The sequence below is a fragment of the Fistularia commersonii genome, chromosome 16 (genome assembly GCF_037954325.1).
Source record: "Fistularia commersonii isolate RoL2024-O1a breed Wild chromosome 16, RoL_Fcom_v1.0, whole genome shotgun sequence".
NCBI classification, from domain to species: Eukaryota; Metazoa; Chordata; class Actinopteri; order Syngnathiformes; family Fistulariidae; genus Fistularia; species Fistularia commersonii.
This window is the reverse complement of record NC_141299.1, coordinates 2,606,296-2,630,333: the sequence shown is the minus strand read 5'-3', so window position 1 is coordinate 2,630,333 and position 24,038 is coordinate 2,606,296. Positions and strand designations below refer to the sequence as shown.

Sequence of the window (24,038 nt, the reverse complement as noted above, 5' to 3'; positions counted from 1 at the left end):
GTGGCTACTTCAGCCAAGAAGTCTTGTTTTTTCTGTGAATAATGCTAATTTGAACAAGTTATTTTGCTTGTATAAAACATTATGGTAAATAACATTTCCTATGATGTTTGAGGTTTTCACCATCCCAAGAATTGTATTTATTCTTAAATGATTGTCTTGTCTGGGATTAATTACCTTTTTTAATGGTAATTCGTTGGTCACTCATAATCAGCCATGCTGTTTTTCACCAGCAATAAATTGTTTATAACTTGATGAAGTAATGTATGGGTGAATAAATTGTTAGCCTCTTTTCTGTTACCACAGGATGGACATCTTGTGTTTATATTTTAAACACATTGACAAGAATATTGAAATACCAGAATGGACTCCTCACTAACATTTGGATTCCAAGATCTTGATTCCAAGATCAAGACGTGGAATTGGAAAAATCGAGAAGAGACCAGAACCCTTATATTGGTCACCTGACCGAAAAAAGAAAATTTGGAAATTAAAGTGAATCCAACTGTATGAAATCCCACAACCGTTGGGTGCTTCGAGAGAGAGAGCGAAGTAGCAACCTACAGAGGTACTCTGATTAGGTCACTTATGCCAATTTTGCTTTCCTCTTCAGCTCAACATTTCTTTGTCTATTAGTTTGGCACAATCAAAAATTCTGACTAAAGGCAGTGCATTTTCATGTTCATGTCCCATCAAGTTTTATCTTTAACAGTGTTCTTCTCGAGCACCTCACATACCTGCCCGAACCCGAACAATAGTCCGATCTGTCTCTTGACCTCGGCCCCCACAAAAACATCATTGCTTCTCTCATGGCTCCACCTGGTGCAGTAAAATATCAGCCCGGATATTTTATATAATCCTGTTAATAAACACGTTAGCCCAGAAATTCAGTAATAAAAACAAAAAAACTGGAATGTTTAAAAAAAAAAAAAAAAGGTTTATTTTCTTATAAAAGTAAAACAATAAGGGACAAAAACCTGAGAAAATATGACATGATTCCTTTCTCAGCAGAAAATTGTTAAATAAAGACATGAAAACTTAATAACAAAAATGTAAAGTTTATCACCAAACGTTACATCGGCATCCTCTTACAATATTTCAAATTCTATGTATGAGACAGATGGGAAGTGGCACAAACACACACACACACACACACACACACACACACACACACACACACACACACGAGAGTAGTTCAGTCCGTCCTACTGTTTCCCCATGGCAAAAGGAAACAATCCAGGGGAAAAAAAAATACTGACTTTGGAGTCTAGTTGTCCAAGCAGACCTGAGGGTGACTTTCGAAGTAAGAGGGTGTGTTTTTGGAGACTGTGGCCGGCACTGCTGGAAGATTCCCTCAGCATAGATGCCACGGTTTAAAAACTGTTGCGGCCCTCGGCCACTCGATGCTGCTGAGCCAGTTTTCCGTAGCCACCCCTTGCCGGGTCATAGTCCTGCCTGTACTCGTCACGTACCTACATAGGAAACATTTTCAATTAGACGGATAGGGCGCTCAAGTCTCAGTTGGTGTCCCGCCAATGAGAATGTTGGCAGTTTGTTTCCTGGCTGCATGTCAAAGTGTGTCCTCTGGCCAGACGCCGATACCCAGGTTGCTCTCGATGGCCTGGTCAGCGCCTTGCATGGCTGGTCTGCCACCATTGGTGTCGTGGGTGTTTGTGTCAAAGCCATGTTGTGTACTGTATTTTCGGCACTACAAGGCGCACCTAAAAGCCTTTCATTTTCTCAAAAACTGACAGTGCGCCTTATACATGGATCAATATTGAGCCTCAAGAGGTCTCGCAAATATGGGAAGCAGCCGCCAACTCCATTTTCTCCCGTAGAAGTAGCGTGCGGTGCATGGGGGGATATATGACTTCACGAAGCATGCATTTTCATTTCCATTTGTGTGTGTGTATAAAGACCCCAAAATGTCTCCTTTCAAGAAACACGCTTATAACGCAGTTTAAACTCAAGGCTATCAGTCACCCAGTAGAACATGGGAATAGAGCAGCGGCACGTGATCAACACGTCCGCCCCAAATTCCTCACCTGTCCTCCAGACTTTCCGCGTCCGTACTGCCGTCCCTCCTTAAACCCGGTGTCCCAGTCGGTTCTGATGATTCGGTCATCCAGCCGTGTACCGTTGATGAAGCGCATGGCGTGTTCGGCGTCCGCGCGTGTGTAGTATCTATAATGGCCAGGTCAAGAATCCTTGAGAGTAATTCGAGAGCCTGATGATTCGATTGGAGGCATCTCCCACAGGAAGGGACTGCCGGGGATTTTCAACCTATGATAGTTGTGTTTAAAAGGATACTCGACAAAGCAGAAGCCGCAGGCCGTCTTCTTGACTTTATCCAAGCCAATGATGATACGTTTGACGTCTCCACTTTTAGAAAAGAGTTCATGTACCTGCTCGAAATATAGGGAACAAGAGTGTCCATTTTAAATAACAAAAACCCATGAATGACTTCAACTTCTATGTTTTTTTTCTGAAATTGTTCTAATACGGGTATCTTCCAGGACCTCAATGCTGGATTTGATACACGACTCACACAAACCCTGAACCTCACAGACAATGAAGTCTCATATCCCACCTGCTCCTCTGTGGTGTAGAAGGAGAGGTTTCCCACATACAAAGTGTGGCTCTGCTTCAGCAGCTTCTCCTGTTCATAGCGATTACCCTGAAACACAAAGAGCAGAACGGCTCATCAACTGGAACTTAAGAGACAAATGACAGAATGACGAGGACGCCGTTCCAACGGGCGACAACGTGAAAAAAAACGAGGAGTCGTTTATAAAATATGAACAGCTGGAGTCTGCAACCGTCAGCTTCTCAGAGCTTTTACCAGGATGACAAGTGTGATGGAGGAACAGCGGCAGGACGCCAGTTCATTGCAAGAAGTGAATGCAAGAAGTGAAACGATGAAATTAATGTATGTAACGGTTAAATGAATGTATGTATGAATATGGTTCTGAGATGGCCACATGGTTGAGTGGTCACTTCTGACTTCCGACTACTGGTACTTAGGATCTTCAGTGACTGAAGTGCACTTTTTGTAAGTTGCTTTAGAAAGAAGCGTTTGCCAAATAACTATAATGTAATGTAAAGAAGGCCGCACACATGCAGACAGCGGTTTATGGCAAGACACAGATGACCCTGCTTTTAATCACGACAGTGACATCTAGGTACTGAGAGCCCTAACACACACACACACACACACACACACACACACACACACACACACACACACACACACACACACACACACACACGTAGATTTTGACATTGATTTCATCACGGTAACACATTTCTGCCAAATGTACAGCTTTCCGATGGAAATGAACGCAAATCCTCCGTAGGCCACCAGGAGCCGCTCCGCCGCGGTCACTGCAAGCGAGCCTGAGATGCGGACAGCAACGTCTAACGTTGGCGATCAGCTTTTAATAACCAAGCTGTTATTTTTCAACTCACTTTTCCAATTATTTCTCTCAAGACGATGATTGTGCATATCCAAGTCTCACGCTTCCACGTCCCCGGGGATTGCGGCGTCGGACGCCGGACACAGCAGCCCGCCGCTTGTTGCTAACAGCGGGCCGATTCACCGTCCTTTCATTTCACACGACTTTAGAAACTTACCTTAAAATGCTGGTCTCTGTATTGACTGATGTCGATGTATGAATCGCTGTTGAGGGCGTTCAACTTCACCGCCATGTTGAGATAGCGGATACGCGAGTCCCAGTGTTGGCGTTTGAACGCCGCAGACGCACTTCCGCTTCCGGTCCGTCCTCTAAAAAGCTCCGGCTGGAAACACTTGGCTTCCCCGTCCGCTGAGTAGCGCCCCCTGTCGCCGACAGTTAGTTGTGCTGGAACATTTTCTACAGATACTTTATTATGGGCATCATATTATCTGTTCATCTTGTTTTATTATTATTCATTGTCTTTAGCGTTTAAACACTTCTCACAAGCCTTTAATCCTGTTCACTCTTACAGTTAATTGATTGCATACAAATCAAATGTCCTTATGTTACCTCATGCCTGTTTGTATCATTGAAATTCAATTCTATTTAGCTTTTTGTTTGTACATATGTATTATCTGTTTACAATGTCTGTGTTCAATAAAAATTTGTAAAAAAAAAAAAGAAAAAAGAAAAAGAGAACTCCATGATTGAATTACTGTAAAATATTGTGTTCAATGTGTGATAGCAACCTGCACTGTTAGTTACCATAACGGGGTAGTTCACAAGCTAACTCAGGCTAACTGTTAGTGCTGAGAGAGACCCCCTGAGTTTCCGTGGTTCGCTGTCTGTTAAATAAAAGACATCTTCTAGAGAGCAAAAAAAAACTTTTATGGGGCGGAAAAATATACACACGCAGTGACGTGTGGTGAGGTTCATGGCTGGTGAGGTACGAGAACTGCATGCCTCACTTAGCGACTCTTTGCAGGCGTTTTACGATCGCTCAGCAAAAGAAACTAGCAACATGCATGGAAATGTAGTTTATCTAGCAAAAGTGTTTAACATTTTAATTGCGACACACAGAGAGGGAGCAATATGGTCTTAGTGCAGCGCACGCCAGCAATCAGCCGTCATCTACGTTGAGGCTCAACAGTCCCCGGCCTCACCGCATGTCTGCTCTTAGTAAATGTGAGAATCAAGCAATTATGAAAAAAAAAAACAATCTAAAACTGTTGAAGTTAAATGAAAATGCCTTTACATTGAAAATCACTAATATAACCATGTCATTCTTTTTTTCATTTGACTTTTTTTTTCTTTCCAAGATTGTTGATCACACACAGACCATAGATGTAGACTGTAGACCATACACTTTAATGCTTTCTTATGTCATACTAATGTTTTGTGAGTGAACGTTGGTGCAACCAACTGCGACTCCTCGACAGTTACTTGTCAGTTATGAGCATTTAATCTTTGTATGCGCGTGTCTGTACGGTGTCCTGGGTGTCAAGAAAGGCGCCTTGAAGTAAAATGGATTATTATTAATTGTGTTTATGTGTTATCGTTTACATATATGCATGTGCCTGAAATCCGTGGGATGGGAGTTTTCCTGCATCTCGATGAATGTAAACCATTCTGTGTTCAAAAAATATCAAAGCATATAAATCATCTCACAAGTGAGAGGACGTGTTAGAGGGTTCACACAAACACATGAGACAATTTTACAAGTTAAGGTCAGAGCAAAATGTCTTGGTCATGATGTTCAAAACCAGTTGTAAAAACCACATCAGATACAAAATACCCCCATGAGGTCCAAGTTTTATTATCACAATTTGAATATTGAGCCACAAAGTTTTATCCCGTGAACATTAATATCCTAAACTGTACTGTCACAAAAAGAATGCACGCCCAACTCCCTTATGATTGATAGAAAATTAAAAGTGAGATGAAACATGTTGGAAGTGTGTTATCGGGCCAGCGGCGGACCATTGACTCATCAAGCTGAACAAATACATCCAGGTGTTCTTGTACTACTCGACATCGTTTGAAGAAAATCAGAGGATATTAAACAAACAGCAGCTTGGCCTTGTGATGTCATCTATTTCCATAACGTTTGCATCTCAGGCACTGGTCCGATGATTTGCTGACATGTTCCAGCACCTTCGGGAAGCTGAAACATAAGAAAAGAAAGAATTGAAAATCTACAGTTCTTATAATTTCACTTCAGTGTCACATGTGGCTTGTCTTTCTATTCAGAGGACAGGCAGACAGATCAGAATCGGGCTTTATTGAAGGTTCTTTCCGTTTCAACGTTAGATCAACTATGACATGATTTCATTGGTTGTGCAAACCGCGTTCAGGAACTTTTGTTAAACTTTTGATCAAACATTGAAAGAAAGCATTTCAAAGGTTTCCTTTTGTATTTGACCTGACACTACGAACGAGACCACTTGCTGAGTGTATCACGGTCCGGGGAATGGTTGCTACAACCAGCGGGTTCCCCTGGAAAAGGGCCTCCTCCGACTGGGTCATCACTATCCGGATGTGATGTCATGATTCAACGGAGGGAAACACTTTTTTTTTTTTATTTATTCACTGAACACAAATAGCATAAGTAAATATAGATATCGACAAATAAACATGGCTAGGTAGAATCGAATGTCAATGAAAAAAACGGGGATAGGGAAGCAAAGGACATAAGGACATTCGTTCTGTATGTAATCAGAAGTTAACATTGGTTTGTGAGAAATGTTTAATACTAGATGAAAAAGAAAGTAAAAGAAAATAGTGAAATAAATGGATAGAAAAAAATAATTTAAAAAAAAAACCTGCAAGGGGAATATAACATGTATTCAACGCGGTGGTTCACAAGGAATCTCAGACATCAAACTGTGTAGTCTTTGGTTTTTGCATAAGTTTTAAGTTTTTTTTTTATAGAATTCAGAATCGTTTATATAGAGCATAAAATTGGGGGAACACTTTTGCATTCTGTTTTTGTGAATGAAGAACTTGGCGACGGGAGGGAAACGCGTCCACATGCCTGTTCTCTTCTTTTTTTTTTTTAACATAAATAGTACAAACAAATATACATATGTACAAATAAACATGGCAAGGTAGAACTGAATGTCAATGAAGCAACTGGGGATGAGGAAGCAAAGGACATAAGGACATTTGTTCTGTAAGTAATCAGAAGTTAACAGTGTTAACGGTTTGTGAGAAATGTAAAAGAAAGTAAAAGGAAATAATTGAATAAGTAGTTAGAAAAATAAAATTAAAAAGAAAGGGAAAAAAAAACTTGCAAGGGGAATATAGCATGCATTAACTTGGTGGTTCACAAGGGAACTCAGACATCAAACTGTATATTTTTTGATTTTTGGATTTTTCCATAAGTTTAAAGGATTTTTTATAGAACCCAGAATCGTTTATAAAGAACATAAAATTTGGGGAACATTTTTGCATTCTGTTCTTGTGAATGAAGAACTTGGCCAGTCTAACATAACATTATCACAAAGTTCATCTCTTTTGTTGCTTAGAAGTAAACCAAATGCTATGTCATCCCTTGAGAAGGAACCTGGTGACGATGGAAAATTGTCTTAAACCCATTTTTGAGTTTTAGCCCAAAAGCCCTGTACTTTATCGCATGAGAAAAATATATGGTCAGTGGTTTCAATATTGTCCACATGCCTGTTCTCGCATCCGAACGCAAGCTGGAAAGCTTTGGAAGGTTCACCCGGAGACCACCGTGACCGGGAACTTACCTCCGGAGAGCGGCTCCGCTCCTCGGCCTCGTCACAGGTCGGACCTCCGCTCGATGCTCAGGAGCTCCACCTCGAAGATCAGCGTGGCTCCTCCGGGGATCTTCGGCGGCGCTCCCCGCTCGCCGTAGCCGAGCTCCGCGGGGATGACCAGCTTCCTCTTCTCGCCCTCGCACATCCCGAGCAGGCCCTGGTCCCAACCCTTGATCACCTGCCCGGTTCCGAGGGTGAAGGTGAAGGGTCTGTCCCGCGGGATGCTGCTGTCGAACTCCGTCCCGTCCTCCAGCCGCCCGGTGTAGTGCATGTTCAGCACGTCGCCCTTCCGGGACTTGACGGGGCAGTGGTCCACCCGCTTCTTGATGCCGATCTGCAGCTTCTTCTTCTCGGCCCCGAGCACCAGCTCCGGGCTGAGCGACGCGACCGTCACCGCCAGTAACAACAGGACCCGCATGGCGACAGCTCGTCGGGCCCGGGGAGGAAGAAGAGAGGAGCAGACGTGTTGGAACAAACCGGATATACGTCACCCTTCCCGGCACAACTTCCGTGCGTGAAGTTCGCCTTTTTAATTTTTTTTACATTGTTCTTATTATTAATTTTATTATTTTAAGTTATTAATTTTTACTCTTACTGTTAATTAATTGCATACAAAATGAATGTCCTTCTGTTTCCCCCTACCTGTTTGCATCATTGAGATTCGATCTATTCAGCCATGTTTCTTTGTTTAAATGTTTTGTCCGTTTATTGTGCAATAAAATTGTTTAAAAAAAAGTTAGTCTCGCGTTCGACAGGAACTTCCGTCTGATGACCCAGTTTCATGTTTAACTCATTCAGATGACTCAAATTCCTCCTAATATATGACTAAAATCCCCCCAAAAAATGAGTACAAAAAAAGAAACATGACAAAGAGTTAGGATTTATATTGACGACTCCTGTGGTTTCTGTGGCATACATGGAGAATCTATTTGACATTCATTTTACTATTACTTGTACTCACAACTATTTTGGTTAAATGCATTGAGAGGAGAAGTGGATTACACCTGCAGGACGGATAAAGGACATGTTTCTCTCCGATGAAGGAAAGGGACTTTGTTTCTTTTATACAACTGGTGTTGCTCTTGGGAAAATTTCATATGCACAAAAGGAAACGTATGAACAACAAACCAAACTTCACAGTGTTTCTACATAAAATGGATCACTACAGCACCACTATTAATGGCCTTCAGTATTTTATTTTGGAAAAAATGGTTTGATATTCGTGTCTATTAACATAGAAAGTATTTTATTCATACTCTTGATATGGTTTGTCTTTTTGTAAATATGTATTTTTTTGTGTTTCCCCTGGCTAAACAGATTTGTTGTGTCTAGACAAAAAGAGTGACTTCCGGCCCGGCTCGACCCTTTACACACGCGTTTAAAGAGAGTTAGGGGTTAAAATTATTCCGTGGTTGACTTGGAATTACCACCTTGAATGTAGAATCCGCATGATGCAAAGACTAGTGTCTCCCGAGTGCGTCCAAATTGTGTCCAGTAGGATAAATACTGCGGGTTTATTCGTGTCCCGGTGTAAAAGCCGCCCTCTCTGTTAGGACCATTTCCGGGTAAACAAAGCCCGACCCGGAAACTGACTTCCCTGTCACCGATACGCACTTCCGGGGTCGGAGCCGTCGGGTTACGGAAGGTCGGCCGGATCTTGAGCGGCGAAGCTTCCCTTGTAGCCCTATTATTGAATGTCGAAGAACCGACAAAACTTAGAAAACAGCGCGCCTTGACACTCCAGCCCGTGTCCCGCAAGGTGTGACCGTGTCCCCGGAGCTTCGGTTCACCGCTAACAGGCGTTAGCCCGTGAAGCTAACAGGCGCCGACGGGCGGCGGTGACCCCGCGGAGGCCGGCCACGATGCTCTCCCGCATGCTGTTCTCGCTCCTTAACAACCTCCGTGTCGTCGAGAAGCTCGCCGAGTCCCGTCCTATCCGGAGGGCGGCCCAGATCACAGCCTACGCCATCACCAAGGCCCAGATAGCCGGCAGGGACGCCTCGGAGCGGGTCATGCGATCACAGACGCTCCGCCAGGTCCGACATGAGGCTGAGAAGGTCCCCGGGGACCTGCAGGACCTCGGCAGGAGGTTCCGGAGTGTGCGGGAGTCATTTGTGAAAGACGTGAAGGAAGGATGGAAGGACGGGTCCAGGCAGTTGAAGAAGTAAGACCACGCTGTCCGCAGAATGGAAGAAAGACTTATCTGCATCCAGCTTCATCTTTAGGCCTAGCTTTGATGGAGACGGGACGGATCTGCACCTCCTCGTCTGCCTGCGAGGAAATCCATCGCATGTCACAGAAGCCGTGTGTGTGTGTGTGTTTTGGATGAGGCGATGCTGCATTTGAAGGGGGGTAGTCCAGACAGTCGTTCTGATGATGGACCGCTCTTCTCACCTTGACAGTGAGTGTGGGAAAACAATAGTTACACCTTGACCTGTGAAAGCTCTGTTGACCATTGTTTTTCCCTATACAATTAGTCTGAATGGATGGACTTTAAGTAGGTTTTTAAATCCAGGTGTCCTTTTGTGAAAACACTGCAATGAAGATCCACACATGTTCTTCGTACACTGGATTACTATGCTGACTTGTGTTTTTCACTTCCAAACTTGATGGGGCCTTTAGCAGTTCGGGGCTGGTGAGGAAAAACTGGTCCTGGCTGTCAGACAATTCTGTATTTTCACACTAATGTTGGAAATGCTCTGTAAAAATGTCAATCAAAGAATAAGAAGTAATAATATACTTTAAATAAAGGGTTTAAATGTAAAATGTGTCTGATCTAAATTGAGTTCTGCAGCATCAGGAAACCTAAAAGCTTTTCTTGTAAGTTATTTTTGCCACCCCCTCCATGACATATAGTCGCTCTCCTCGACGCACAGTGTGAGGTCAGGAACCAGGCCTCTCGAGAGGGGCTGGACTCTTATTCTGGAGTTGCCCCCGGTGAGAGGTGCCGGGGCAGGTGTGGGCATATCGATTGTCCCCCAGTTCCATCTTACAGGCTGTTGATTCTGTACGATCGGTGTCGGAGCTTGGGCCGCATTGCTGGTTGCAAGTTGGACTCTTTTCCAGTGAGAGTTGGACTCCGCCAGGGCTTGTCACCCATTCTGTCCATAATTTTTATGGGCAGAATTTCTAGATGCAGCCAGGGCGTCGAGGGGATCCGGTTTGGTGGCTGCAGGATTGAGTCCCTTCCCTGCTTTTTGCAGATGACGTGAGAACGAGAACACGGATACAAGCGGCCAAAATGAGTTTTCTCCGCAGGGTGGCCGGACTCTCCCTTCGAGATAGGGTGAGAAGTTGAGCTGCTACTCCTCCACATAGAGAGGAGCCAGATGAGGCGGCTCGGCCATCAGATGCCACCCGGACAGGGAGGTATTCCGGTCATGTCTGGGAGGAGACCACGGGGAAGACCCAGGACACGCTGGGGAGACTGTCTCCTGGCTGGCCTAGGAACGCCTTCGGGTCCCCCCAGAGGAGTTGGACCATGTGACCAGGCAGACGGAGGTCTGGGCCTCACTGCTTCGGTTGCTGCCACGTAACCCGACTCCTGATAAGTGGGGGGAAGATGGATGGATGGATGGATGTTTTTTCCGGATGACAGTATGGCCGATGTATTTGAATCGCCTAGGATTCTGAAAACAAGTGTGTTTTTCTGCTCCCCATGTGTGTAGAAGAAGTGCTAACCATGGATATTACTTTCTGGCACTGTTTTACAACAGCTAAACCAAATACAGGTCTATTCGTCCTCAAACTTGAATATAAATACGATTTAAAAAAACAAAAAAAAACCACAATCAGACCTGCTCTTGAGATCTGCAATAAATCACATACATAAATCAATATCAAGTCTGCTAATTCATTTCCTGAAGGGACAAAGAAGAATTCCAAGGAACACACAAAGCAGGGACAAGGTGTGGTTTGCAGTGTGAACCGATTCCTCAAGGGTTGGAAGTGTGGTTCATGGTTTGGTTTATTCCCTCCCCCATCCATATTTATCAACCCATTTAGTTCCCCTGCATGCTTGAATCTGATAAACCCCAAGACAGTCAGAGTTAAAGCCTGCTGTTGAAAACAATCGCAGAACTATTAACACTTACAGCCAGGTAGGTGGGGTGCGGAGAGTGAGAGAATGCAATTTGCACCTTTTCAATTTATTTCATTTCAGCAAGCACAGAAAACAGCTCAAAACAGCAGTTTTATGTAGCAATACTTATGCAGACTCACTGGCCTGGCAACTAAATATTAGTTACATCTCACATCATTTCACAGTGAAATAGAAACGATTTGGACGATGAGTGTATTTTCCTGACAGCATGATTCAGTACATATACACTGATATGGTAGCTGATGTCCATATAAAAATAGATCTCTGAACATGGCGAAATATACACATCCGATCAGCATTTTCAAATAAGGGGAGTAAGCGGCACAAAATAGTGAATCAACACGCAGGGGTTCCACTTTTCTGTGTAGCATGATTAGCAACAAACCGTGATAAAGATAAAACCGTGGACACTGTCATTTATGCTTGTGAAAATACCAAACATTCTTAGGGTTAAGCTTCATAATTTCTGTCCCTTGTGAATTGCTAAATTATTTTAGATTAGATACTGTAGATTAGTAACACACTAGAATAAAAAGAGGGGAGAAAAAGCTATATATTTCGTAGTAAACAATCTTCCATTAATTTTTCTTCCTGACTTTAAAACAATCGGGGAGAACTCATCAAGCAGACAAAGACACATTATCTCCTCCCCTGCACAGGCAGGCAGAAACACAAACTGGACTGGCAATTTGGGCCAAAGAGACAATAAGGCTGACATTTTGCAGCACAGACATTTAGATTACCCTTCCGTGTGTAAAATACAATGCACCTTCAATTAAGGACAAACATTTCCACTTAAATCAATGTATTCCCTGCAACAGTCGACCAGGTATTCACTGGAGCGAGGTTTCTTTCTGAGAAGGCATTTTCTTTGTGTTTCCTTCAGAGTGATAAATATACTAAGTTACATTTCGCAACAAAGTACCAAGTGTGTTATCTGCTTTTGATAGCAAGGGCGACCACCCGAACCAACCAGAGTAACCGTGCTGTGGAACACCTTGCAGAGCCTGGAGCGTCACGGTACTTTTAAAGCTCATTATTTATGGTTTCCTTTTGGGAGCGGGGCCTTTGGTATCATGTAAAACCCCGTGCACGACCACTAGGGACGTTACACTTGTAATAAACTAAACTCATACAACAAATACTTGAAAAGTATGTGCTACAAAATAAGTGAAACTTTTTGGGAGGGCATGCGACCTTTCTAAATGACACCATTATGAGCCTGAAATCAACATTACATTTGTCATTTAACCAATCCTTGTGAACTAGTTCATTTGCAGCTTTCCGTCGCAAACAGGGAGTTGGTAACTTATCAACCGAGCGTCGAAAAGATTAATTGCCTCCTGTGCAAAACCATGGGAAAGACCGCTGGCTCGAGGAATGTCATGGCCACTTGAACCTACATTTCTTCTTTTCTAATAACAACAAGTTACTGCAACAACCGCAGCAAGGAAACCCAAAAGGACGCTCCAACACGCATCTCAAAACATGTGTAAAAATGTCCAATGCTAAAATATGATGCAAACCTAAGATTAGAACACCTTCGTCGACTGAGAGAATGGCTACAGGAGAAAGGGGCCGGTGACTGGATTTAAGAGCCGTTATGTCACCGTATGGTCCCCGAAAAGAAAAAGAAGTGAAAATGTGGGGTTTAGGGAGGCGAAGATTAGAACATGAGACAAGCGCGGCAGGGACGAGAAGGCGGGGCGTCTCGGTTACATCGGTTACAGGGTCGCCACGGAGCAGAGCAGCGCCGCCAGCAGCAGCCACAGGGAGGCAGTCACTGAAAGACAGGGTGGGATCGAGAAGAAGAATCAACAACGCTGAATTCGGAGTTCATCCCCTGAACTTCCTGTCTATAGATCAGTTCCCACTTCTGCCTTGTCATCATTACAGCGTGTTTTATCAGACTGAGATTCCAGGGGTGATTTCCTCTTCTTATCTTTGGATTGAGGATTCGTTGTGTGTCTGTCTTTCATGAAGCAATGGACGCTCAAACAATGTCAACCCGTCACCTTTTTCAGCAGGCATGTACAAAGTCCAAATGCGGCCCTGGTGTTCAAATTTACACAGGCTCGCAGCCTCTGACATAAAATCAATAAAATGATCACGGTATAAAACAGTGTACGAAAAGCTATTTTATATTTCCACAAAAGATGGCAGCAAACCTGTGGCCCATTGTGTGATCCTTTATGGATACACATGTATATATTATCCTTTATAAATATGAACCTGTTTAATTTTTCTGTTTTTTTTTTCCAGACACTTTTTCCTCATTTTATATGGTATTCAAATGTAATAATTTATCCTTTATTAGGATAATTTATCCTTTTTATTATATTCAAGTGCTAACTAGGCCAGACCCTGCTTTGCTTCCGAGATCAGACGAGGGTGGTGTGGACGTAAACAACATATTAAAAAAATATGAAAGACAGAAAGACGGGGTGATTTTGATAAAAATAAAATTAAAAAAAAACAAAACTTAAATGTGTGCTCTCTGATAGGACATGAAAAGTATGCCATTTGCAATAAAAAAAAATATGAAAAAGTTAATTTGCATTTAATGTTAAGGGTTCAAAGAATGTAAGGCTGAATGGGCGATCCTCACATATTTTCACTTCACTAAATATTGCCCTCTTTGTAAAACAGGGACGCCTAAACTTTTTTCAGAGCGACTACGAATAAGGCAACAAAACGTTTCCATCCGGTTTTAACACCGTGTGAACTGAGCTGAGGAGGCATCTGAATTTTGGACAAGTTTGATTTCTTCCTAGGAGGTTCTTTATGTTGTGTCTGCATGAAAACACCCGTCATTTGCTGTAAACTTGGAGAGTTGCTCAAAATGTTTGGCTCCCCGACTCAATACCAGAACAAAACTATAACAACCATTAGCTAGAATGAAAGTGACGAAAGAATTTTACAGAAGGCCTGAAATGCTTTGCTTTGACTTACCTGTGCGTGATGAGTTACACTGCATGTTGTCCACTGAGTCCATGTAGGCCTGGCCCAGCCAGTCCTGGTAGGTCTTTTTATCACCGACAGCCACAAGTTGAACGGTGGAGTCTTTGAAGAGAAGATCTGTGCTCTTGTAGACCGCCGAGTCGAACATCTTGAACTCTTCGTTCGTGCCACTGCCAAAGTATTTCTGCAGAGAAACGTGGGGAAGACAAAGGCTTGAAGGAAGAAACACAGCCATGATTCAAGCAACAAATGTGTGTGGGTGTTTAACCAAGAGAGGATAGAAAGACAGGACTTCAGATTTAGACTTCAGACCAAAGAATATTGTGGGAGAGGGCCAAATGTTGGTTTCCTCCTGTAGTCCTGTAGTCATTGGGACATGAAATAGTCCCAATGACCGATCTTAACTGATGTGATCTCGAGACGTGTGAGCGCACAGAGCCAGAGGAGGTGGTATTCATTTGTTGCGCTTTCTGTCGTGTGTAATTTTGTGTTTTTGCAGGAAAGACAAGTGTAGCACGGGTTGGTCAGCTGCCGGTCTGGATGAGTACCTGGGCTTGGTTCAGGAGTCCATAAACCATATGGATGTTGGTGTCTGGACGCACCATCACAGCATGGGATGGCACCCTGGCCAGATGACAGGATTTGTATTGCCTGACCTCGGCCTTGGTGTCTTGGGAACAGAGCAGCTGGAAATCTTTGGAGAGCAGATCCTTTGCCCAGGATTCAGAGCTGTTACCTGAACGACCACAAAAAGAGGCGTGTCACCGAAAATATTTGTCAGAGATGAATCCGCGCAGCGCTCATTCTCTTTACCGTCAGTATTTTGAAAGACAGTAGTATGCTTGACAAAGGCCACGTCTCCCTTGCCAGTGGCCAGACACCTGAGGAGACATAGGCAACACGGGTGGATCTGCGGTTAGTAACCGCGATCGAGTCACATTTGCAAGCCTTTCGTAGGTGTTAGCCTGACGTACCTGAAAGCGCCGTTATATCCGTCAAACAGATCTTTCCCCTTCTCACATACGTTCTCCTTGGAGCTGTCTCCCATGCACAAGCTACACAGGCTGCTGGGGAACCCGGGCTGATTAGCACCTGGTACGCAGCTCTGCTTGAAGAACCCTCCCACCGCTAGTAACCGGGAGAAACGGGAAAGAGGTTATCCTGTTCACAAGGCGAACGCGGGAAAACACAAGTTCAGGTAACCGAGTCCAGTCTGAAGGCCGGGTGAAGTTAGCGGGGCAATCTCTGGTTTAGGATTCTCTACAATCTCAAAGATGGACGGTCACTTAGGAAAACATCAGCCTCCTGGCTCCATGCTCAACTTTCAATCTTTTCAACCTAAATGATCAATTAGAGATTCCTGTCTTCTTCTAACTTGTTTTTTCTGCCCCTTTTCCAGTGCTCTGTCCTTCCCAACCTCCCAGCTTTCTACCTTGTTGCGGTATTTTTAATTTGAAAAGGCCCAACTTAAAAAGTCTGACATTATCTAACCAGAAAAGTGTAATTTTGATCAAACTTTTCTGTTCGAGGCTGCCCACCTCTTGAAAACAAATGTTAAAAGACATCCCAGCTATCTCTGTTTCCGCATATAAACACAATTGAAAAAAGGTGGTTCCTATATTTTTCAGGTTCTCAAACACATTGTTCTCACAGCCCTTCATGTTGATGCCTTTTTTTTTTTGTTTGGGGTGCCAAACCGACGGATTTCTGCTAAAAGTGTAAATTCAACCGACCTTGGGGTATCTGACATTGTTTCGGGGCGATCAGGCCTTTCTCTATCAGCAACGAAGTGGGGACATTCCAGCCAGCTGTGCGACCGTATCCCGTGTGACAGGAGAGACGCCCTCTCAGGTCCTGGAGTTTTCGAATATCGGTGCTACTTCTTTTCACCACAGCTACTGCATAATAGATGGATCCATCAGGATCCGCTGCCGAAAGAACAAGGAAGAGAACCATCTGAAACATTAGCGGGACGCTCCTTCCTAAAACCACCTCTTTCCTGCTATGATTCTCATGCTGAATGAAATTAAGTGTAGCGTTTTTTTTCCTACCTGTATAGCTCTCGCCAGTTGCGGGAACAAGGCCGTACTCTTTGCCTGCGGTATAGATGTAACCGCCATCCAAAGTCATGGCATCCGCCTTCTTGTTCTGTCCCAACACAAAAGGAAGAATTAGGATTCGGGTTTCTGGGTTTGCACCTGTTCTAGAGCGAACACACTGCTGAAACTTCCGGACTGTCTCACTGTTCTGGCCTGTCTACGTTATGTATCTGACATCTACGGTTGATTGGAAGTTGTCAGGCGACTGCCAGCTGCTAAAAGTAAACAGCGGGCCTCCACACCGAGATGGAAGTCTTGCTCGAGACAAAGTGTGGGTCGCTGACTTTGCCGCTCCAATCAATAGCAATGGGATTGTATTCATTTGAATTGGATTCTTGTCGCTAGTGCTTTTCTCAAGCATCACCTTGATTTTCTCCATGCAGTCGGTCACAGAGTCTCCGAAGACACATCTGATCGCTGGCGTCAGACCTTTCTTTGCAAAGGCGCTGCCCATGTCGGCGCACTTCTTCTGCTCGGCATCGGACAACACACACCAAAACAGAGCTTCATCTGGCATGGGCAAGAAGGAAGGTAAGGGCTGGCGAATAGATGGATGGATGGATGGATGGATGGATGGAAGGGGGGGGTGAGTGAATGAATCTGCATGCATTTTCCTCACCTGCCTTACAATCCATCGTCTTCATAGCGTTGTAATAAAGGGATCCCATCCACTTCTTGGGGTCCTCAAATGCAGCATTGTCCAATTGGGTTGAAAAGTTGGAGAAAATCACAGTTCCTCCTCCATAAGACTCGGAGGAAAATATCTGGAAATTTGACTTTGCCTGCAGACAAAATGTTCCGCTTGTTTGACCTCACGCCTGAAAACATAGCGCTGATGCCGTCGCGTTTATACGGGTGGTATGTTGTCATAGCGAAGCACAGGAATAAACTCCCGTTGACTCACAGGAGGTGATGTGATGTTTTACGATGTGAACTAAGAGGACGTACCGCACCCTCTGTCAGCATGTTATAAACCACCGTCGGACTGATGTCACTGCGGACCACCACGCCCCGGAATGGGACTCGAACCAGATGGCAGTCCCTCCACCTGTTGACGGGGGCTGTGGAGCCGTCTCGACACAGTAGCTTGTAGTCCGCTGATTTTAATCCGCTGGCCCAAGATGGACCTTTTCCTGGTGAATCAGAGAGTCTCCAGTCAACGCTCATCGGAATGAGATGCTTTTCGGTTGACAAATATGTATCTTTCTGTGCGGCTGATGCATTTTATCTGGCCGGTCTTTACCATCAGTGATTTCTTCAACTGTTGTGTGTTTGATGAAGGCCACGTCTCCTGCGTCCTCAGCCAGACACCTTGTTTTGAAGAGTACAGAAATACGCCGTGATCAGTGTGACCTCGGAAACCGTCGCCCCCCAAAATAGCACTCTTTTTGAAAGGAGGAGCGAATGGGTCATTTGAAAATATGATAGAAAAGAACCTTAAAAACAGAGTTGCGTTTTCAATGAACATTGTCGAATAAAAATGCAAACGCGTCTTACCTGAAAGCTCCGCTGTAGCTGAAATATCTTTCTTTGTCACTTTTGTCACATTTGTTTTTTCCCTTATCATCGCCAATGCACAGCTGACAGAGAGACGCAGGATCGCCCAGCTCGTTTGCCCCAGGGATGCAGCTCCTGTTAAAGAACTGTGCCACAGCTGACACACACACACACACACACACACACACACACACTTAACGTACACTCCAAAAACAAGGTGTCGTCTTCAAATGTATCACGTTTCCTAAGAAGATGTTTTTTTTTTCTTTTCTAGATTTCCTGCTGGACTGAAGAAAGGGATCCTATGTAAAATTCGAAGGTGGAAAATTTACTTATAAGTAAATAAGAGGAGATCTGACGGAGCGAATTAGAAATAAAGACATAAATAATTGCAGGACACGTAATCTATGTGAATGGGAATTATATTCAATGATGATTGATGATGACAATCCCGTAAACTGACAGATTAAATGATAAAACTATGAAACTTCCAAAGTGTTGACACTTCGCAACACACTGTCTTTGTGACATGAATTTTAAAAGCGTCAGTCAGTTTGTTTTTTTTTCTCCCGGTCACAGTCGACAGACTTGAAACCCTATGACAAACTTCACCTTCACCCAGATCATGGCGGGTAGATACGGCTCAAGACGGCAGCCATAATCTGGATTATTTCCCCCTGCCAGGATGTCAAAAAAATCCAATTTCCATGCTCTTTGCCTTTCTAACCGCCACCTTGACTCATTTTCAATGTTTTATTTTCCGCTCATATGTTTCCTACCGGTTGAGAAGTTGCAGCTCATCACTGACATGTAGCCCTGGTCAGTGAAATATCCCAAGGGCATATTCCAGCCCGCTGTCCGGCCTTTCCCGGTGTGGCAGCTCCTTTTTCCCGCCAGGTTGAAAATGTTGATGCCATAATTTGCCTTTTTGACCACAGCAACTGCATAATAGGAGGCACCAGTACCTGTGGCAACAGCAGCAACAAATACATTAGGGTACCGACGAATAGCGTCAATGTCCTCTTGCCTGAACATCGGGGATCGACGTGCTGTAAGTGGAATGTAAGCGGAATGGTGAAGCTGGGGAAGATATGAACATCGCTGTTTCATGATGAAGTAAAGAAAAGGCCTTCGCATTCAGAACGGTTTTACCCGCATCAGATCGAGGCCACATCAAGTAAATCGCAATAGCCTCCGCTTTGGGACATACTGGAACATTGTACATGCACGGCTGAGACCGGTGATACATTATAGAAATGCGAAAGTTGCAAAATACCAATATTCAGAGGGAAAACGAGCCCCTTGAAAATGTAAATGAACAGAATCTGAACCATTTGCAAATGGAGATAAAGAGAGGCACAACGGTCACCCGAAAACCCCGCAGCTCATGCATGTCGTCTTACGGTCCGCCTTGGATTCGCCGGCAGCCATCTTGAAGGAGGCCGTCTTCCCCAGTCTGTAGATGTCAGGGGCGGACATGGACAGGGCGTCTACTTCTTTCTTCTGCGGAGTCAATAGAAGAGGGTACTGCTTTACGGATGCAGGTGCAGAACGGAAGTGGAGTTACATCTTAGACACGGAGCCGGAGAATCATCCGGTCTGTCTTCGGTTTGGGTAGAAAACTGACTCTTAAGGGTGAAAAAGAATCAGAATGAACCTGAGTTGAAAAATTCACTCATTGGTCTTTTGAGACACTCCTGGTGTCAGACTGAAATGTGCAAACGTTCACCTTTTCATTCACACGCCTGAACGACGCACCGTGGGAGGAACCCACGCAAACACGGGGAGAACACAAAGGCCTCCTGTGGGAATCCAATCCCTTTCTGCAGTGAGGGAGCGGGGCTAACCCTGTACCACCCCGTTTAAATATTACCACGTTTACCGGATGGAAACCTAGATATCCCGATCCTAAGTTGGTCATAAAAAACACCTCTCATTGGACTTTGTCCTCCAGAGAGATTCCCGTTCTTTATCGAAGCTCCTCACGAGGCTGATCTGACACGGGCCGGAAAACACGTTTGGGTTCTAAGACACATTCTCATCAGATTCTTCTCATCAATATCTGACCTCCAGTTTGTCGACGCAGGTGTCCACGGACGCCGCCAGGACGCAGCCGAGGGCCGGACGGACCGCGGCTTTGTTGAAAGCGGCTGACATGGCGTTGCACTTCTGCTGCTCCGCATCTGAGATTGTACACCATCTGACTGTGCTTTGGCCACAAACTGCAGGAGAGGAGAAGAAGAAAGTTGGTGATCTGCTTGAAATTCCCAACAAATCATCCTCTATGCTTATTTCTGTTTTCGTGTTCAATCGCTGAGGACGTGAGAAACGCAGCAAGGGCACAAATGCAGTTTGACACCGCCTTGCTGTTTCAGTCTGGCAGTGAGAAGCTCATTCTGAGAGACATGTGGGATCAGCAATCACCTCCAAGACAAACCTCAAACCCCGACTCAAGAGAGATGATGTCATTAATGCATTGGGATGTTTTTAATTAGATTTATTTCAGGCAGACAGAGACGGCGCGGTGTTTTTCTGTGCATCGATCCCGGCCTGGAGGGAATGTGGGCACTTTGAGTCCAAAGATTTTGCTTTATGTTCTTTGTTTTGTGTTGCTGAAGAAAAATGTTTGGATCACAATTATCTTTTTTATTAAAATGTGATTAAAAAAAACATATGTATTGATTAAATAATCCTAAATGTGAGGATAGTTATTGTCATAAAAGCGCAGCGGGCTAGATAGGTACATTAATAAACAAGTCTCCGCCGCTCATCTGCCCTCCATTGTCATTCTTTTATTTTTCCCTTGAACCTGTTCAGTCATTTACAAATTTGAATTTCTCCTTTTCACATGTACATTTCATTTTCCAAGTGGAGGCAGAAGCTTCCACTTATATAACCCCAGCCCTTTACGAGGCTCAGTATAAGAAATATACTATTTACATATTTGCAACCTTTAGTTCTTACACTATACACAACAATTGCAAACTGAACATGACAAAGAAAATTACACAGACAAAAAAACACAACGATATTTATGTCTTGACATTTTCCTTGCAGTACTGGCTCCAAAAGCTGCTCTTCATTCTTCTGTTTATTTACAACGTGTGTTTAAACAGATTTATGTTTTTATTTCATCTGTAAGACATCATTTAACCCCTGAAACTTTTCAAAGATGTTCTCATGCATGCCATTTTTAAATTGGAGTTCAATTGGAGTATATTAAATGTGGTAGTTTTTCCTCTTTTTTTTCTTTTTCTTATCATGAAGGTAGTCCTTTGCTGGTCCACAGAAGCCCGTTCAGCTGCTCCCCTACTTGTTTTGTGAAAATGATTCTTCCTCATTATGTACTGAGAATTTGAAGCATTAGAAACAAAATCTTAGCTCTATATCTTACATTTTAAATGTTTTTTTTCTTTCCGTTTGTCCTAGCAGTCGTCTGCCTGTGCGTTCTCCTGAAGGCTAACATCAGAGAAGGTCCACGTTGCCTCTTACCGGCAGGTAGTACGAGCAGCAGGGCTGCTGCAGTCCTCCACATGGTCATGGCCTCCTCTGTCCTCTGCCGCCTCCAGAAACTTTCTCCCCTCTTCTCTACTTTATACGATGACTCCTGAGTCAAAGTCCAATTTTTATCTCCAGGACTCAGATCAAAGTCTCGGTGTCAAGTTTTTGCTTTTTCTGCTTTACGCCTCGACTCTTCCGTCATTCAGGGATCACCAGACCCTGCAGGAGGATTCGTGGCTCCCGGTCTGACACGTCTCTGCTGCTGGCTGGCCTTGGGCCCGGGCCCCGAACAGAGAGGGCTTTTACAGGCGACACACACACACACACACACGCGCGCACACACACACACACACACCTCTGCCTGCACGGTGCTTTTCCACTGATGGGCGATGGGAAGGCAGGGACCACTGGAATCCTCCCGCTGACTCACTGCTGGGACAAACATACAACTGGAGAGCTGAAAGAGCACAAACACAGCCATGTTGACCGTGTGTCAGGAGTAGTTTTGTTTGAACCCCGGTGTAATCCATCTTTCACACATCAAACCATCCTCGGTTTTCTGTTTCCTATCTGTGACACCAGGTCAAGGAGTTGCGTGTCAACGGAACATGTAGGTTATTGTCTATTTTCTCTTCGGGATTTTGCATTTAAACACCATGGCCTTTTGTACTTTATTCTTTTGGTTTATTTTCCATATGCCATGCATGCGGTCAGTCCTGGACCGGATGGATGTACAGGTAGTTTCCCTACTCCTGCGTTTAACCCTCATATTATGTTAAGGGTCAATTTGACCCATTTCATCCATTGACCCAATGGGTCAAATTGACCCTTAACATAATACGAGGGTTAAGTGATAGTCTCGGCTGGATGTTTGAAAGTTAATTCCAAACAAGCTTACTTCCTTTGTCTTTTGATCCTAAACGGTGTTGTCCCTTAAAAGGCTCAGTTCTGAAGGCCGTCTCTCTCCTAGTAGATAGTGTGGGCGATGTCTGGCCGCGCCATTAGCACTAGCCCAACCTTTGTTGAGCTTGCACTCTCGTACAGAGAGGGAGCACTGAAAAGGTGCTGGACATAAAACTGGTTTGATACAAATACATTTACGTCATTGGCATCAGCGGGCAGACGAAAGGAATGTTCGTGTCCTCTTGGCCCTGGCAAAGAAACGCCGTTGAACCGTTTCCTAAGCCAAGAGAGCAAAGGCTTGATGGCTAAAGCATAAAGCTGCCAATAGACGGGGCAGCCTTGTCTTATTTCCCGTCGAAATGCGATCGTCCGATTTTCACCAAGCATTGTGCATTATGATAGAGTAAATGCAACCAGGATATAAAGTTGTCGCCAAACCCAAAAGCGGTGATTGCTGAGTTGAGGAAGGTCCTTTAGTAGATCCTCGCGGCTCCCATCGTAGCAGTCCACTAGCCAGAATAGGCCTAAATAGAAACTGAGGGGATGAGCCTTCATTTCCACTGGTTCGACGGTGACTGCTTCCGACTTGCACAGGAGCTTGTGGCATCCATATCCTCAAGTTGGAGCAAACGGGATCTGACCAGAGCCCCCTTTGACCCTCTGGAGGGTCCTGGAGGTCAAGTTGGAGTCTCTGAAACTTGATACCCGGGCGGCGGCACCTGTGTCTCCACCCGACCTTTCCTCAATAACCCCGATTTCAGTTTCAATATTTTAAGCCACCAGTTTTGTTTTTGGCTGAGGAATTGAACGGATACTGCTGACAGAACAATGGACCTCCCACAATAAACTCAAAGATTAAAAGAGGGTCAGTTTCTTTTTCTAATTCCTGCCAGAAATGAACTTTTGGCAGAAAGTTGCAAATGCACTGAAATGATGGTCTGAAAAGCCAACTGGAATGATGTTACATTGAAGTTATTGGTGTAGCAGGGCGTGAGAAGATGCCAAATGGGGCTCCCAACCTATTCTCTCAACAATATCATCAGGAGTGCGATTAAAATCTTCGACCAAAATGATGTTTTCTTGCTGCGATGTGGAAAGTTCACTCTTGACTGAGAGTGTGGAACATGTTCACTCTCTCTGCGCCGCTGGTCGGTGCAAATATGTTAACTAGACAAAAGACAGAATCTGCTATCGCTACTCTTAAAATCCGCAAACGGGCTTTCGCTGCCCTGGCAGAAGACAAAGCCTGCACTCATGGTGGCTCCGTGTCTGAGTTTATAGGGTCCACCCGGTCCTGCTGAACTGTGTGTTTCTTGTAAAAAGAGCATATCCAGCGTTTTCTGGTGACAGATATCAGAGATTAGTGCTCTCTTGTTTCTGTCTCATCCACTGATGTTTAAGGAATGGCATGGAGGGGAGAAAAGATGGGGCGATTCAGGCGTCACAGATCAATGTGCTGCACCTTTGCAGGACCCAGTGACGTGCATTCAGTAGAGGCAGATGAGGCCTGGCATCATGGAAAGAAAAAAAAGTAAAATGAAAAAATAATTTGAATGGTTCTATTTATTCAGTGATTTGCACTATAAAGTTATTTTCAACATAACTTCACAATTTTTAGTCGTTTTTTTTTTCAAAATTGCTGAAAAAAAAATCACATTTAGCATTTAAATATGAAGAGCCGTGCGGTGATTGAGCAATAACTGCGCTGCCATGCTATGCGGCTGAGACCGTATTGCTGTCT

At 44.2% G+C, this 24,038-nt stretch overlaps 4 protein-coding genes across 4 annotated transcripts; 1 reads left to right on the top strand and 3 right to left on the bottom strand.

Annotated features, from left to right (window-relative positions):
* Positions 1-913: 913 nt before the first annotated feature.
* Positions 914-3,789, bottom strand: ncbp2 (nuclear cap binding protein subunit 2). Its single transcript, XM_086161602.1, has 5 exons — positions 3,631-3,789; positions 2,588-2,674; positions 2,308-2,402; positions 2,043-2,181; positions 914-1,469 (listed from the first exon to the last, which is right to left on the bottom strand). The coding sequence occupies exons 1-5, from the start codon at positions 3,703-3,705 to the stop codon at positions 1,371-1,373; spliced, it is 495 nt and encodes a 164-aa protein (XP_086017728.1). The 5' UTR covers positions 3,706-3,789; the 3' UTR covers positions 914-1,370.
* Positions 3,790-4,511: 722 nt separating this feature from the next.
* On the bottom strand, positions 4,512-7,736 carry fkbp2 (FKBP prolyl isomerase 2). Its single transcript, XM_086162034.1, has 2 exons — positions 7,205-7,736; positions 4,512-5,616 (listed from the first exon to the last, which is right to left on the bottom strand). Exon 1 carries the CDS (start codon positions 7,650-7,652, stop codon positions 7,236-7,238), a length of 417 nt encoding a protein of 138 aa, XP_086018160.1. The 5' UTR covers positions 7,653-7,736; the 3' UTR covers positions 4,512-5,616; positions 7,205-7,235.
* A 1,084-nt stretch (positions 7,737-8,820) lies between these two features.
* On the top strand, positions 8,821-12,910 carry LOC147225525 (protein NCBP2AS2-like). Its single transcript, XM_086162035.1, has one exon. The coding sequence runs from the start codon at positions 9,097-9,099 to the stop codon at positions 9,400-9,402; it is 306 nt and encodes a 101-aa protein (XP_086018161.1). The 5' UTR covers positions 8,821-9,096; the 3' UTR covers positions 9,403-12,910.
* A 70-nt stretch (positions 12,911-12,980) lies between these two features.
* Positions 12,981-21,751, bottom strand: meltf (melanotransferrin). The gene is made up of 16 exons (XM_086162033.1): positions 21,386-21,751; positions 19,961-20,115; positions 19,297-19,396; positions 18,673-18,858; positions 17,894-18,050; positions 17,640-17,707; positions 17,345-17,529; positions 17,016-17,178; positions 16,761-16,906; positions 16,349-16,445; positions 16,031-16,225; positions 15,272-15,425; positions 15,111-15,178; positions 14,846-15,033; positions 14,289-14,481; positions 12,981-13,119 (listed from the first exon to the last, which is right to left on the bottom strand). The coding sequence occupies exons 1-16, from the start codon at positions 21,432-21,434 to the stop codon at positions 13,061-13,063; spliced, it is 2,163 nt and encodes a 720-aa protein (XP_086018159.1). The 5' UTR covers positions 21,435-21,751; the 3' UTR covers positions 12,981-13,060.
* Between the last annotated feature and the right edge of the window lie 2,287 nt (positions 21,752-24,038).